Genomic DNA, 13,207 nt, shown 5'->3' with positions numbered 1-13,207 from the left:
AAATGTGATACATTGTTTTATTTTGGAATATTTCAGGTTGTCAGTGAAACTCGCCACTATGAAGTCTTGTGCTTCCTAGAATTACAGGATACACACGTGAGAGGAAAAAAAGTGCTACTTTTCTTCATGCATACAGTTCAGGCATTTCTGAGCATTTTGTCTGTCTTCCCTAGCTTTGTCCAAGCACTAGAGCCTATAAATTGTCAAACAAAGGTTATACCTGAATGTACCAGTTCACCCAATTTCTTTTGAGCATTTTGTCCAACAGCAGAAGGGCAGGGTGCCCTGTTATCACTTCTCTTGAAGGTCTGTGAGCCACATGGTCGGTGCAGAATTCAGTTCCTGGTTTCCTTGGCTAAAAATACAGAGGATTGTCTCAATTCATCCCGCAGCTTTGGGAAGGAGAAAGCATTCTCAAGTACGCACATCCCCAGTCTCAAGGTTTGCAGTTGCAAACCTCTGCACTTGGTGCTATCAGCCATTGAAAACACTGGTGCTTGTTGCAGGTGTCAGTGCGTACCACTTGACACTAAGCTAACACAGTGCTTGTTTGGAAATGCATGGAAAAAGGTGACTTTCAGTCATCTTTTCACAACTGAGTGTCATAATCTGTGCCATCAGTCTTCCAGAGCCAGAAGCGATCCCCGTAGCAGTGCTGTCATTTGAACCAATACTCATCCGAATACTTACTCATTGTTATACTTTATTCTAAAGTCTTTTTCGCTTCCCCCCTGATATTCATGAATATTATTTAATGGTGAATATTATGAATATTATTTAATGGTGTGCTGAGCAGGACTAAGGAAGTCATCCTGCCCCTGTACTCGGCATTGGTGAGGCCTCACCTCGAGTACTGTGTCCAGTTTTGGGCACCTCAGCACAAGAAAGATATGGAGGTACTGGAGCAGGTCCAGAGAAGGGCAACGAGGCTCGTGAAGGGCTTGGAGAATCAGCCCTATGAGGAGAGGCTAAGGAAGCTGGGGCTGTTTAGCCTGAGGAAGAGGAGACTGAGGGGAGACCTTATTGCCGTCTTCCAGTACCTGAAAGGTTCTTACAGTGAGAGTGGGGCAGGTCTCTTCTCACTAGTGACAAGTGACAGGACGAGGGGAAATGGCCTCAAGTTGCGCCAGGGCAAGTTTAGGTTGGATATTAGGAAGAACTTCTTTACAGAAAGGGTGGTTAGGTACTGGAATGGGCTCCCCAGGGAGGTGGTTGAATCGCCATCCCTGGATGTGTTTAAGAGCCGTTTGGATGTGGTACTCAGGGATATGATTTAGCAGAGGTTGGTTTTTTTTTTTTTTTTTTTTTTTTTTTTTTTTTTTTTTTTTTTCTTAGAGATGGGGTACTGGTTAGGCTGCGGTTGGACTTGATGATCTTCAAGGTCTTTTCCAACCTGGATAATTCTATGATTCTATGATTCTATGATTATGATGTGCAGGATTTGAATATAGTAGGTATGTTCTTTTCGCAGTTGAATATGTGTTCTGTTGTCGGGTAAAATGCACAGGGAGTAGTTTCTGATGGGAACTGGTGTGTCTGTGATGCCCAGATTGAGACTGGGTTGTGGTCTGGTCCTCACCCTTGCAGAGTGTTGGTAAAGTCAATCATGTAAAGAGTTAATTAATAAACTGCTTGCTTAAAGCTTGTTTAAAGCCTGCTTAAAGACATCCAAATTTGTTACAGTTAGCTGTTTTTTGGTCTCATAGATTTCTTAGCATGTGATAGAAGCATTGCCTTGAACAGAGCAGGCAGTCTTAATTCAGCATGGCATCACATGCAACATAGCGTGGGTCACTAGCTGGGTATCCTTAACTGTGGTGCGGTCTTACAGTTAGAGTCTGGTACTTCATGACTCCAACATGTAATTATTTAGGAACAGAAGGTAGTGGGAGAACAGTGTTAGGTACAACTAGAAATGAGCTATTGATCTGAGGGGGTTTAGGTCACTTCAAAGCTGCTGTTTAGTAGTGCATGAAGTCACTGTGTTCTGGGAGGTGACTGAGGGAGGCTATAGGTACACAGTTGAAGTGATTTTGCCCCTTATATATAGAATTGCTCAGGTCGGAAAAGACCTTCATGTTTTACTTCCTCAAGCAGCCTGTTTTCTTTTTAATTAGTTTCTGCCGTGGAGCTCTCTTTTGAGGCAGAATATGACAGTGATGTTTTCATTGTGTGTCTTTTTGAAGGGTGATGGGATCCGGCTTGCACTGATGGCTGTAAAGCCCTCGCTCTGGCGTATTTGCACTGGGTTACACTCACACTGCAGAGCTGTAGTCAGGAGCCACCTCCTGTGTGTCTGTAAATGGCCTTTTCTCTCTGAGGGTGGAGCAATGCCAGAGCTTTTCCTTGGCTTGTGACATCCTGGGGAGCAAGGCTGGGCCAACCAGTAGGTTGGCTGCCCAGTGGCACCGCACCAGTGGGACCTGGGAGATGCTGCTAGCACCCATTGAAGCCTTTTCAGTTTTGAAGTGCTCACACAAGTAAGAAATACCATAGGTAATAACTGTAGTCTACTGAGGAGAGCATGTTTTGGCTACAGATTTTTCAAGTAATTATCAACAAGTTTATGTGTAACTTCTGGAAGGATCTTTTAAGTGCTTTTACGAATTCATTAACATACTTAATGATGGCGTCATCAGTGCAGTTTTGTTTTCATGGTTCTAATTTAAGTTTAAGTGAAAAAGATGCTTGCGTTATCCACTGATTATTAAAATAATATGAAAACACCCTTAGCTCCGCTTCAAGAGAGACATCAGTCTACTTAATGCAAAACCCCTTCAAATTATCCCCAAACGTTTGAACTGATTGTGATTGATCTCGTTGCATCATATCTTCTACTTCATGAGCATCTCATTCAGAGAGTGTGCAGTACTTAGAAAACCAAATTACATGTTGCATGGAAGAAACAGGTGGTGGATTTCATCTTTCACTCTTTGTTTTCTTATCTGACTCATTTCTATTCTGTCAATTGCTTTGGCTTGGAATAGTTAGTGTCATGGCGGCAGCATGGGATAAATTGCCGGTGTTCAAGTAAAATCTGCTATATTTGAAACGTGTTTTTTTTCTCAGTGCTAATCTTGGGTTTCTCCTTGAATTGGAAAGTAAAGCAAAGCCCGTGTCCTTGCTGTCTGAGTTGCAATTCCACTCAGCATTGCTGCAGCCTAGTTTCAGTGGTCAGGTGCAGCTGACAGCTCATTGTTGGCAGGGTTAGATAGCTCACTGCTTCTCCAGCCAAACACTTCTGCATGACCTGCAGTATTGTAACTGTGGCTTTAACACACAGCCTGTCTTAGAGAATGAAATAGGATTTGTTGCAGGTGTGTCTATACTCTCGATTTGTCTGTGGGTGTTTCAGCTGTTTGTATATTCAAAATAACTTTTTTTTGCCTTGAACAGTTCTGCATAATCTTGTCTCAGCATGTAACTTCTGTGCAGTCCTAAACCATGTTAAAAATTCAAACACGTGGCAAATAGATCATCTTCTCTCTGTCTTTATGCCTATTTTGAGCCAGTCTTTCTCATTACACTTTTAAGAGTTCAATTTTTTAAAGAGTCGAAAGTGGAAACAAAAGGCCTCTTTTGAGGTTGAGAACTGTGGGAAAAGCCTTAAGTCCTGGGTGTCCAATCTTCTAGCTTACCTAGGCCTCAGTGAGTGAGGGTGCTGGGCCACATGCAGCATGCAGGTTGGATGTACCTGACATATGCAGAGAGGCAGAAACGAGTAGGTCTCAGTGCTGATGCCTTGTGCCCAGAGCTGAGAACTATGCAGTGATACTGAATTTGGTAGTTTCACAAGATGAAAACCTATGAATAAGGTAGTAGTCTGGTTTTCTTGCTTTCTGTTTCCATTCCAGCATGTGAAACCATTCCACTCAGTCATAACGTTGGCAGTTATTGCAATGTGAGTTACTGCAGTGTCCATCCAAACTTTTCAAATGTGCCTGTCCTCATGACGTCCATACTTTGACTTGAATTTATATTCTACTATATATTCTTACAACAAATTTCATTTTCATTTCCTCTTGTAAAGCATTTTCTGTATTTCACTGCTGTCATGGTTTTGTAATGTTGCTGCCAATATTCCACATTACAGCATTACAAAACCATGACAACTGCTGCGATGATGTCTGAAATATCTGATTTGAAAGACTGTCTATGGAATCATACTTAAGCATTTGCTTACACTTTTATGACTTAAAGCCTTTCTCCAAAAGTCTTTGTAATACAAAATGTATCAACATATAGAAGATCGCTGTCTACTTAATTTTTGTTTTACTAGGACCTGTGCTGTAAGTAAGTATTCTCTTAAATACGAGTACTTTTTCCTCCTACAATTTCAGCAAATACCTGTTTCAGTGGGATGTTTTTGTACTAAAGCTAAAGACCTGCCTACTGGCTTCCTAATTTGTTTGAAATCTGTCTGATTTTTCATTTCAGGCACAAGTGAACCCCATCAGTGTCACTCCACCCATACAAGCCATAGATCAAGACCGAAACATCCAGCCTCCTTCTGATCGACCGGGCATCCTCTATTCCATCCTAGTTGGTTGGTGTCTGCTACTCTTGCTATCACTCAGTCGCTTTATTGTGACCAGAGAAAGATTGACTGGGAGTGTGGAAGCCTAATAAAAGTTCATTTTGTGGTTAGTGGGATGTTTGAAATCATTGCTCTACCTATTTACGTTTAATTGCTATTATTTAGCAGCTTATTTGCAATGGCTACATTGTTTATTATTATTCAAGTTAGATTTGTAATTGTTTTAGCTGACGGAGCAACACAGCAAGCAAAAGGAGAAAGATTTGTTTGTGCTCACAGCTATTCTTCAGTGCATTTTTTTCATGCAGAGGTGCAGTAAGAGATGCAAGAGAAAGGCAGTTAGAGCAGGTTGCTCCCATGAGTCTTTTAACACAGAGCAGCTTAAAGGATCTTACAGCATCCAACATTAGTTTTGCTGCCTGCATGGCAGCAGCAAACTAGAAAGAGTTCAGAGTCAGATACTTCACTGAAGGATGTTTGGCATTCTGCTGTTTACTTCTGTTATTTTCTTCTGTTCGGAATTTGTTTCCAGTTGTTTAGCTTGTATGATTTGATAATAGAAAGGCCTAAGGCAGTGGTTTGCAGTTCCAGTCCTCCACCTGCCCCATTCTTTGCACAGCAGAGAACATTGTAGTTTTGGTAGTAGCAACTAGCATGGGAATTGGTTTGTATAAAAGCATTTTTTTCCCATTTGCTGCAATAAACTGCAGCTATGTGGATTTCTTGCTATCGAAGTATGTGTTTTAATAAGGACTTTGTATAGTTTGTCAATCAGAAGAAATAAGTTTTTACTTACTCGAATTCTGTGTGAAAGGGGGAAAACTAAGTTTGATGATTTGGTGTGTCTGGCATTTCCAGATCTTAAGAGAGAGCAAAAGCATGGCTGCCATATCAAGATAGATCTGGCTTAGGGTTATAGGAAACTGTTAACGTTGCAGTCCACCATGACTATGAATAGCAACATATTTCCAGGTAGTTTTGATATGCTGGGTTTTTTTTCCTCTAAAATGAGCTGCCAGAGAGCTGCCTGTGGATCCCTTGTGTTTTCCTTCTCAACACTAATTCCAGGGCTTCACACTGGCAACGTTCTTTGGCTCCTAGACTCTGGGGATGATCCATGGTGGGAATATTCCCACTCAGACCACGTCCTTTTCCTGCTGGCTCTTTAAGTCCTAAATCCTGTAGCCCTGCAAAGGATTTTCAGGTGCCAGGAGATCCCTGGCAAAGTCAGTTGTACATCTCAGAGCTGGATCATGCAGCCACTTGGGACCATTTCTTCCAAGCTTTTACCTGCACTGCAGTGAGCATTTAGGTCCCAAGGCCTGTGAGCTAGTGCAGGAGCGTGACCATCCTGCTGCCAACAGGCTGATCTTGAGGCTTTTCCAGTGCTTTACTCCCAGCACAAAGAGGCAAGACAAATATCAGGTCTGGCTCAACACAGCAGACTTTAGGTTCTGTTTGGATACCCATTAAAGCAACTCATTTCCCTCAGGCTGTAACTGGATTCAAGTCTAGAAGTCCAAGGGCTACTTCAGCCATTCCTTTTCCAGCAATCTTATTTTGTAAGGAAATCTGTACATATTAGCAGAGTAAATACATAAAGTACTTTAACATTTGAATTTTTCTCAGTTCATTTCTAAGTTGAACTATTAGTAGTTATGCTCGAGGGCGGCATTTAATCCACTTGGTTGAAGTTCTAAAGGTAACTTGCTAAGTTCTTCAGGATTTAACTTTAAAAATAGTGTTCCACTAACCTTTGATGTATTCAATGTTTGAATATGGCGCTCTTACTTTTTTCCCCCCTTTTTGAGCCATCATCTTCCAAAGTATTTCTTTTTAGATTTTAAGTCCATCTTCATCTTTGTAAGTATGTAGTGCTATTTATGTTGGAGAGTTTCCTGCAGAAAATTTTAAGTAGCTTCACAAGAAATGGGCCTTGCAGATATTTCTTATTATATGGATTTTCCCTTGCTTTAGATCTAAATGTAGTTCTTCCTATATATATATATATATATATATATATTTAAATACTTAGAGGTCTGAGCTGTGCACACACAGAATGAGAAAATAAGCTACTTACTGAATATGAGATTGGTATGGAATTCTGTTTGATGCTTCTATGTTCTAATTTAGTGGTTCTTTTCCACTGCTTTCTTTCTCCTCTTGTGCTCCTGTACAAGTCAAGTCTCAGTGTGTTCTTTAGGCACTATGTGTTAGTTATGAAGTTTGTGCATCTTTCTCAGCATCTTAAGGATATGCTGCCAAGAAGCTTTTCTATTAACAAAACACTGCAGCGAGAGCTTGCTTCCGCATGATGTGGCCTACCAACTTTGTCATTACATGCTGATAAAGATCTCTGTCTGTCATGCTTTCAAGATAACTGGCCTTTTAAGTGTTCAGATAAATGCTTCAGAGCTGCTTGCAACAAATGCAGAGGTTGCAAGTGAACCTTTCGTGTTTGGAGAACAGCAGGCTCCCCAGCAATCCACTGAAAAGGAGTTTAAAGACATTCTTGATGAGATAAATGCTGAGGAAGTCTTGTTACATGGAGGTAAGCATAACACCAATGAAGACAGCAGTAACTTGAGGGTAAAGCACTTAGGAAATGAAGAAACAGCCCAGTCCCATTATTTTCTGCATGCTTTTTCATCCTAACCTGAGTGCAGCCCTCTCAAAGGGTGTGTCACTATGTCTGAATGTACTTGTTCAAGTAGTTAGAAGCTGATACTAATAAAACAATTGAAAAGCAGGTCTTAAATATTCTTGAAGGATCACCCTAAGAGAGCTAGTTACAACCAAGTGCTGCTGGGATCGTTGTCTTCCGTTTAAAGTATTGCGTAATGGACATGATGAAAAGAAGTGCTTCAGATAGAGAACTGAACTGGAGCTGCAATGTAGCAGTTCACCTCTTAACGCTTGATTTCTTGGAAACCTCATGTTTGCATTTTTATTTGTCATGCATAATTTTTTTCCCTCTTTTTAGGGTTAAATGTGGAGGATAGTGGCCCTGCCTACTGCAGGGGGTTGGAGCTTGGTGATCTTGAAGGGTCCCTTCCAACCCAAGCCATTCTGTGATTCTAGATTTGATGTTGTTCCTGCTACTGCTCTCCAGACTGGTATTGATACATACACAGAATTCACAGAATATTTGTGGGATGTGTGTGCCTGTGTATATATAAGATTCTATGAGATACGTGTGTAAGATTCTGTGATGTCTCCCTATCTATGATTCTATGATATATATGCCCACACTTCATATAACAAATGGATATCATATGTTGATGTGCGAATTAAATTACTGTACATGAATTTGAGGAGTAATCTGTCTCCAGGGAAAGCTGCAGTCTTCCTAAAAGCAGTTTCTAATCATCCTACTTCAAAAGGGAACAATAATAGCATCATTTATCAGTGAAATGGTCTTTTTTTATGTTGAATGTTATAGGCTGTTACACTGTGCTGGGGGTAGAGTGCGACAGTATTTGTCTTGCTTTCGGGATTGCTTTAAAACACAGTTACCCATGAGCTTAGGGGTCTTTATGAGGCATCTGTACTACAGTGTGGCTTTTGGAACCCTGCTCTCTTGAGATCTAGGCTTTCACGTCCTCTCAGTTGGGAGTCAGGCCAGCTGAGGGGAAAGCTCAGCCATTAAAGCCAAATGAAATGGGACATTGCACATGACTACAGTAGGTGGATGAAGTTTGATGACAGACAAGCAAGGATAGAATAGACCTTAGTCTTTTAGGAAAGATATGCTTTACTATCAGGTAGCGAAGAGGCTGTTGCTGAGCTGTATCTGACGTTTTTATGGCTTCATCCACCTCTGGCAAAAATACCCCAACACTGCTAACTTTTGCTGTGCTTCCTCTGAGACACTTGTGGCTAAAATTGTTACAGTTGATTCTTACATCCTTCCATATGTTCAGCAGCCATTTAGTTTCAGCATGATATGGTGAGAAGGTATCTATGCAGTTTGGGGCTGGGTCACAAGCAGCCCCAGCCTTGGCACAGCTCTCGCTGGATCTCGAAAGGCTCTGACTGCTTCTGTTTTAACTGGTATGTAGAGTATCCTGGAAACTGAACCACCAGGGCGCCATTTGCTGACAATGAATGGAACCTCTTAGGCATGGATGAGCTCTCATTTGTTCTCAAACAGTAGCACGGCTGTCTTGGGTTTATTGGTAACATCCTTCTGTTGTGTTTAGTGAAGGTGCGTTTCAGGAGTGTGGCAGGTGGAAAATGATTTGCAGCGCAGGCTCATTTCTCTGTATGTCCTTTTAGCTGATTGCATGTGTACGTTTCTCCTGGGACCTGAAAAGCAGATTAGTCTCTGACTGAGGGTGTTGTATCTGGGATCCTGCTGTTGCTAACTGCTGGGGCATCACTATTGGCAAGAACCTTTGCGACCAGAGTAAAGAAATGGTGATATGATTAAAGGCTGTTTGTAAAAACTGTTTGTAGGGCTGTGAAGCCACATGTACAAATTAGACAATGTTGTACCCTTACAATAACAAGGTTGGATTTTGTTCCTTTGGTGACTAAGAAGCGAAATATATTGTTTAGCTGTGTATTTCATCTTGGCTCAGGTCTTGCTGTTGTTTTTTGGCAGGTACTCCGGAGGATTATCCACAGTATTTCCATATGAACCTCACGACAGCCGAACTGACTCTCCTGAAGCCCATAAACAGGGATTTGCACCAGAAGTTTGACTTGGTTATTAAGGTAATTTTGACTGCATTTTAGTTCCATATACTGTTGAGAACTTTATAGTGACAAAAAGAGAAAATGGAAGAGTCCTGCTTTTCTTTCTTGGATTTTTCTTTTTTGAAGATGTTGTCAATGGGCATCATCACAGGAGAGAAGGCTGTGAAGTGGTTTTGAAAAGGGATTGAGTCACACTAGAATTGTTGTATTTAATTTCACATTGATGCCGTATGAGCCGACTATCGCTTGTATGTTGGCTCTTTATTAAATCAGAAGTCTCGAGAATGTGTTATTTTTATATTTCATGTATTCTTCAGCTGAAGAATCTCATAGATGCAGATAATTGTCTGAGTACTGAGCATGGGAGCACCTCCACACTCTGGTGAGATGTGAGAAGTTGGGCTCCTCTCTCTTTTGTACGTACCACTCTCCTAGTTTTCATAGTCTGACTCGATGACAGTGCAGCTCTTGACTGACCCAAATGAAAGCACGTAGCAGTTCTGAAGAGTGTGTCCCTATAGAACATCTCAGAACAGATGTTCATCTGGTTACTGCAAGTTTTGCAAGTGCAGAATAATTCCAGTATTAGGTGCTTTCTTTGCTAATAGGACAATTAAAAGAATCAGGTTCAGCGTGTTGAACCTGAAAGGGCTTTCCAGTGCCACTAATACCGCAACAAAAAACATACAGTATGTGAGACCTCCTTACCTCAGAATGTACAAGCCTGTGAATGTAGTCCTGCTTTAAGCATCTGCTGAGATCCTCAATAAAATAATAAACCAATTAAAAGTACATTTCCTTAGCACCGTCCCTATTGCTGTTCTTTCTCCCAGAGGACAAAGAGTTGTAACAGGATGATAGGCAATTAGCTTATTCCAAAGTAGAGTTAACCTCGCTTCTGTTTTTTACCTTTGCTTTCAGAAGGGGATATAGCTGCTCAGAAAGAATGATCTTTCCAGCTTTCTGGAAAGAACATGATCATTGTGCTGTAGAAATGAAACTACGTGCATGTTGTCACCAGCCTGGAAAAGTAGGAGTGAGGGCTGACTTAGGAGGTTGTAGATTTTGACGTCTGTACATCAGGAAACAAACAGGAAGACTGGCTGAGTGGACGCACTTTGTTCCTTTCCTATTAGAACATCAGTTAGTTATCAGTCAGATGGCAGAGCATTAAAATCAACTTGCAAAATGAGCAGGTGGCTGAAGATCAGGTCTGCTTACACAGTCCGTGAGACACTAATAAATAGCAATGCTGCACTACAGAGGAATTTGCCACACCTGTAAGAGGTCATATTTTGATGCGTGTCTTCATGGTGAGAGGTCATTTATTTCCTAGGGACTTGTATGGCTTTCAGAGTGGGCTGAAGGTGAATGGTGAGATTACAAGGACTGTAGGGTCAGCATAACGTGTTTTTGGTGATTGATTAAAAACATCACGACTATTTGCAGAGCAAAAAGTCAACCGTGTACCATGGCGTAACTGCATCAGTGGACGAGGGAGGAGCCACTGCTGGTGTCTCTCTTGAACTTCAGCAAGACCTTTGATGCAGTACCCCACAACATCCTTCTGTTTGCATTGAAAACATTTAGATTTGATGGGTGTCTTGTTCGCTGGACAAGGAGCTGGTTGCAACATAGTATGGTCCATATTTTTTAAAGGGAAGTGGGGAATAAGTTCCCAACTTCAAGTAGCATTTGTAGCCTGACTTTTTAACAAGGCTTTTCCTTGGACGTGAAGATTTTGTAGCTCTTAGGGAACAGGCCATTATGAAAAGGAATTGCTTTATGACAGCCACATGGGGTTTTTTTGGTGCCTTTTAACATAGCCAGTAGCTGAAGTACTTTTCAACACTGTGGCAGCTGTGCAGAGTATCTTGAGGAATATCTCTACTGAATGTTTTCCAGATCTTACATACCTGCCTCAAAAATCAGTTTTCCCCAGATGGCATTTCAGTCAGACTGTCATTAACCCCATTGCAGATAATGCCATAGAAACAATTCTGTTGTGAGATTGTGTTTCCTTGCTGTTTCATCAGCAGCAGGAGGTCAATGCAAGATGTCAGAGCTGAACAGACTTAGAATTTCCACCGCTACAAGGAAATTGGTTTGGGGTCCTATTCTGCAAGCAGTGATGTTGCAACAGCTATATTTCCTCTGTGTGCTTGCCAGGCTTGAATCTCTGAGTGGAGTGTGATTTCCAGGTTTTAGAAGGCTTTCTTTGTTTCCTGCCCAGTTGGCAGTGGGGACAGGGGGTTTGTGTAAAGAAGTCGTTCTTGCTTGGGGTATGCATGTAGAGACTGAGCCCCACTATCATCCAGACCACATTCCATCTTAGATGTGTGGGGAGGCTGCTGCAGGTCAATGCATTGTATGAGAAGGGCTGGGCGTTAAGCAGTAATCTCAAGACTAAGCGGAGGATGTGGGTGCTCTGAAGGCAGGGTGTGCATGTATGCCATGTTTTGTTTGATGTACTCATTAAACAAAGACTTATTTTCAGAGTAGAGCTGAAAGCAGAGAGGGATGCTTCTCTCACTAGGAGATGCAAAGGGCAAGGGAGTGGTCAGTTTGAAAGGATAAGTCACCAAGGACGGCACTGGGCTTAGAACCCTTCTTAAGAACCTGGGGAATAATCTCTAAGGGTGAAATAACAATGTTTGTTATGAAACAATAACAAGCAGTACACAGCAGTAGAAATGGGGAGATTGGCAGGCATCTCTGGAGGCTGACCATTGCAATGTGAATGGGGCTCTGTACCTGCCAGGCTGGAGATGCTACAGCCTCAGGGTAACCTGGCCCAATATATGGGGTCTCTTGTGCTTAAGTGCAAGAATCCATATGTCAGTTTTAGCACAGAAGTGACCTCCAGGTGCCTCACCAGTGCTGAGCAGCATGCAGCCTGCTGGCAGCACTTCTCTTAACGCAGCACAGCTTTTCTGAGGGCATGTTGTTCGGTTCATCCTCGGTACTGCTCTGTGAAGCTGCTTTCCGGCTGGCTGTCTCCTAACAAGCACTGGAGGTGTTTCTTCCCAAGTGCAGAACTTGGCATTTCCATTTTTTTTTTTTTTTTATATGATAACATTTCCATCTGCTCTTTTTTTCAGCCTGCCAAGATACTCCTGTGGACTTTGTGTGAGGAGAAATAAATGGGTGATAAAATGACTGATAAAATTCTGCATAGCTAAAAATAGGGTGAAACAAGTCAGAGAAGATCCTTTTGCACAAAGTGATGGAATCTGGCCTGGCTTAGGAATGAGATATTGGTGCTGTAACTGATAACTGAGAGAGAAGGTTGGCTCAGTGATCTGTAGCTGTCAAGAAAAAGCAAATTGGGTACTAGAAATTATTAGGAAAAATAGAGAACAGAACAAGGGAGACTCAATAGGTCCAGGCTGCGTGCCTATCTTGGCCACAGTGCACAGCTGTGGTCTCTGTCACTGAAAGGACAAGACAGAACTAAAGGAGTTTCAGATTAGAAGGAAGGAACACGGCAGAAACACATGGAATATGATGTAATTCTGAGAGTGAAGAGGAATAAGTAGCTAATTTCTGCAATGCAAGAGCAAGGAGTTGTCAAATGATACGAGCAGGTTGCAAGTTGAAAGCAAAAGGAGGTCGTTCGTCTGATGTAGTTTGCAAGCAGAGTGCTTTTGGGAATTAAGTTTTGAAAGGCCTTTTTTTTTTTCAGTCACTTCAAGAATTTCTGATATTGCAGCATTTCATAGTTCTTGTAATAATATCAGCCTCCAATTCTTTTCATCCTATATCGATCTCTTGGCACCATTTATTTGCTGACTTTCAGTCATTACATTGTTTAAGGGAGCTGTCGCTGTCCCTCTCTTCCATTGTGTCTCTGAACGTGTTTAAAAACCACTTGGATGTGGTGCTCAAGGACATTACTTGGCAGTGGGTTGTTAGGGTAATATGGTTAGGTTACGGTTGGACTTGATTATCTTCGAAGTCTTTTCCAAC

The 13,207-nt window shown here is 41.7% G+C and overlaps 1 protein-coding gene across 11 annotated transcripts in view; it reads left to right on the top strand.

Annotated features, from left to right (window-relative positions):
• PCDH15 (protocadherin related 15) overlaps window positions 1-13,207 on the top strand; it is a 597,589-nt gene that overhangs the window by 424,534 nt on the left and 159,848 nt on the right. For all 11 annotated transcript variants that reach the window (XR_011904016.1, XM_072339847.1, XM_072339849.1 and 8 more), the window contains 2 exons: window positions 4,438-4,546; window positions 9,144-9,256. Coding sequence is in view for 10 of the 11 variants with exons in the window: in XM_072339847.1 (XP_072195948.1) it covers window positions 4,438-4,546; window positions 9,144-9,256 (222 nt within the window). In the remaining variant the exon portion in view is untranslated. The remainder of the gene's footprint in view (window positions 1-4,437; window positions 4,547-9,143; window positions 9,257-13,207) is intronic.

This window comes from Excalfactoria chinensis, chromosome 6 (assembly GCF_039878825.1).
Source record: "Excalfactoria chinensis isolate bCotChi1 chromosome 6, bCotChi1.hap2, whole genome shotgun sequence".
NCBI classification, from domain to species: domain Eukaryota; kingdom Metazoa; phylum Chordata; class Aves; order Galliformes; family Phasianidae; genus Excalfactoria; species Excalfactoria chinensis.
This window is presented reverse-complemented; position numbering and strand designations above follow the sequence as displayed.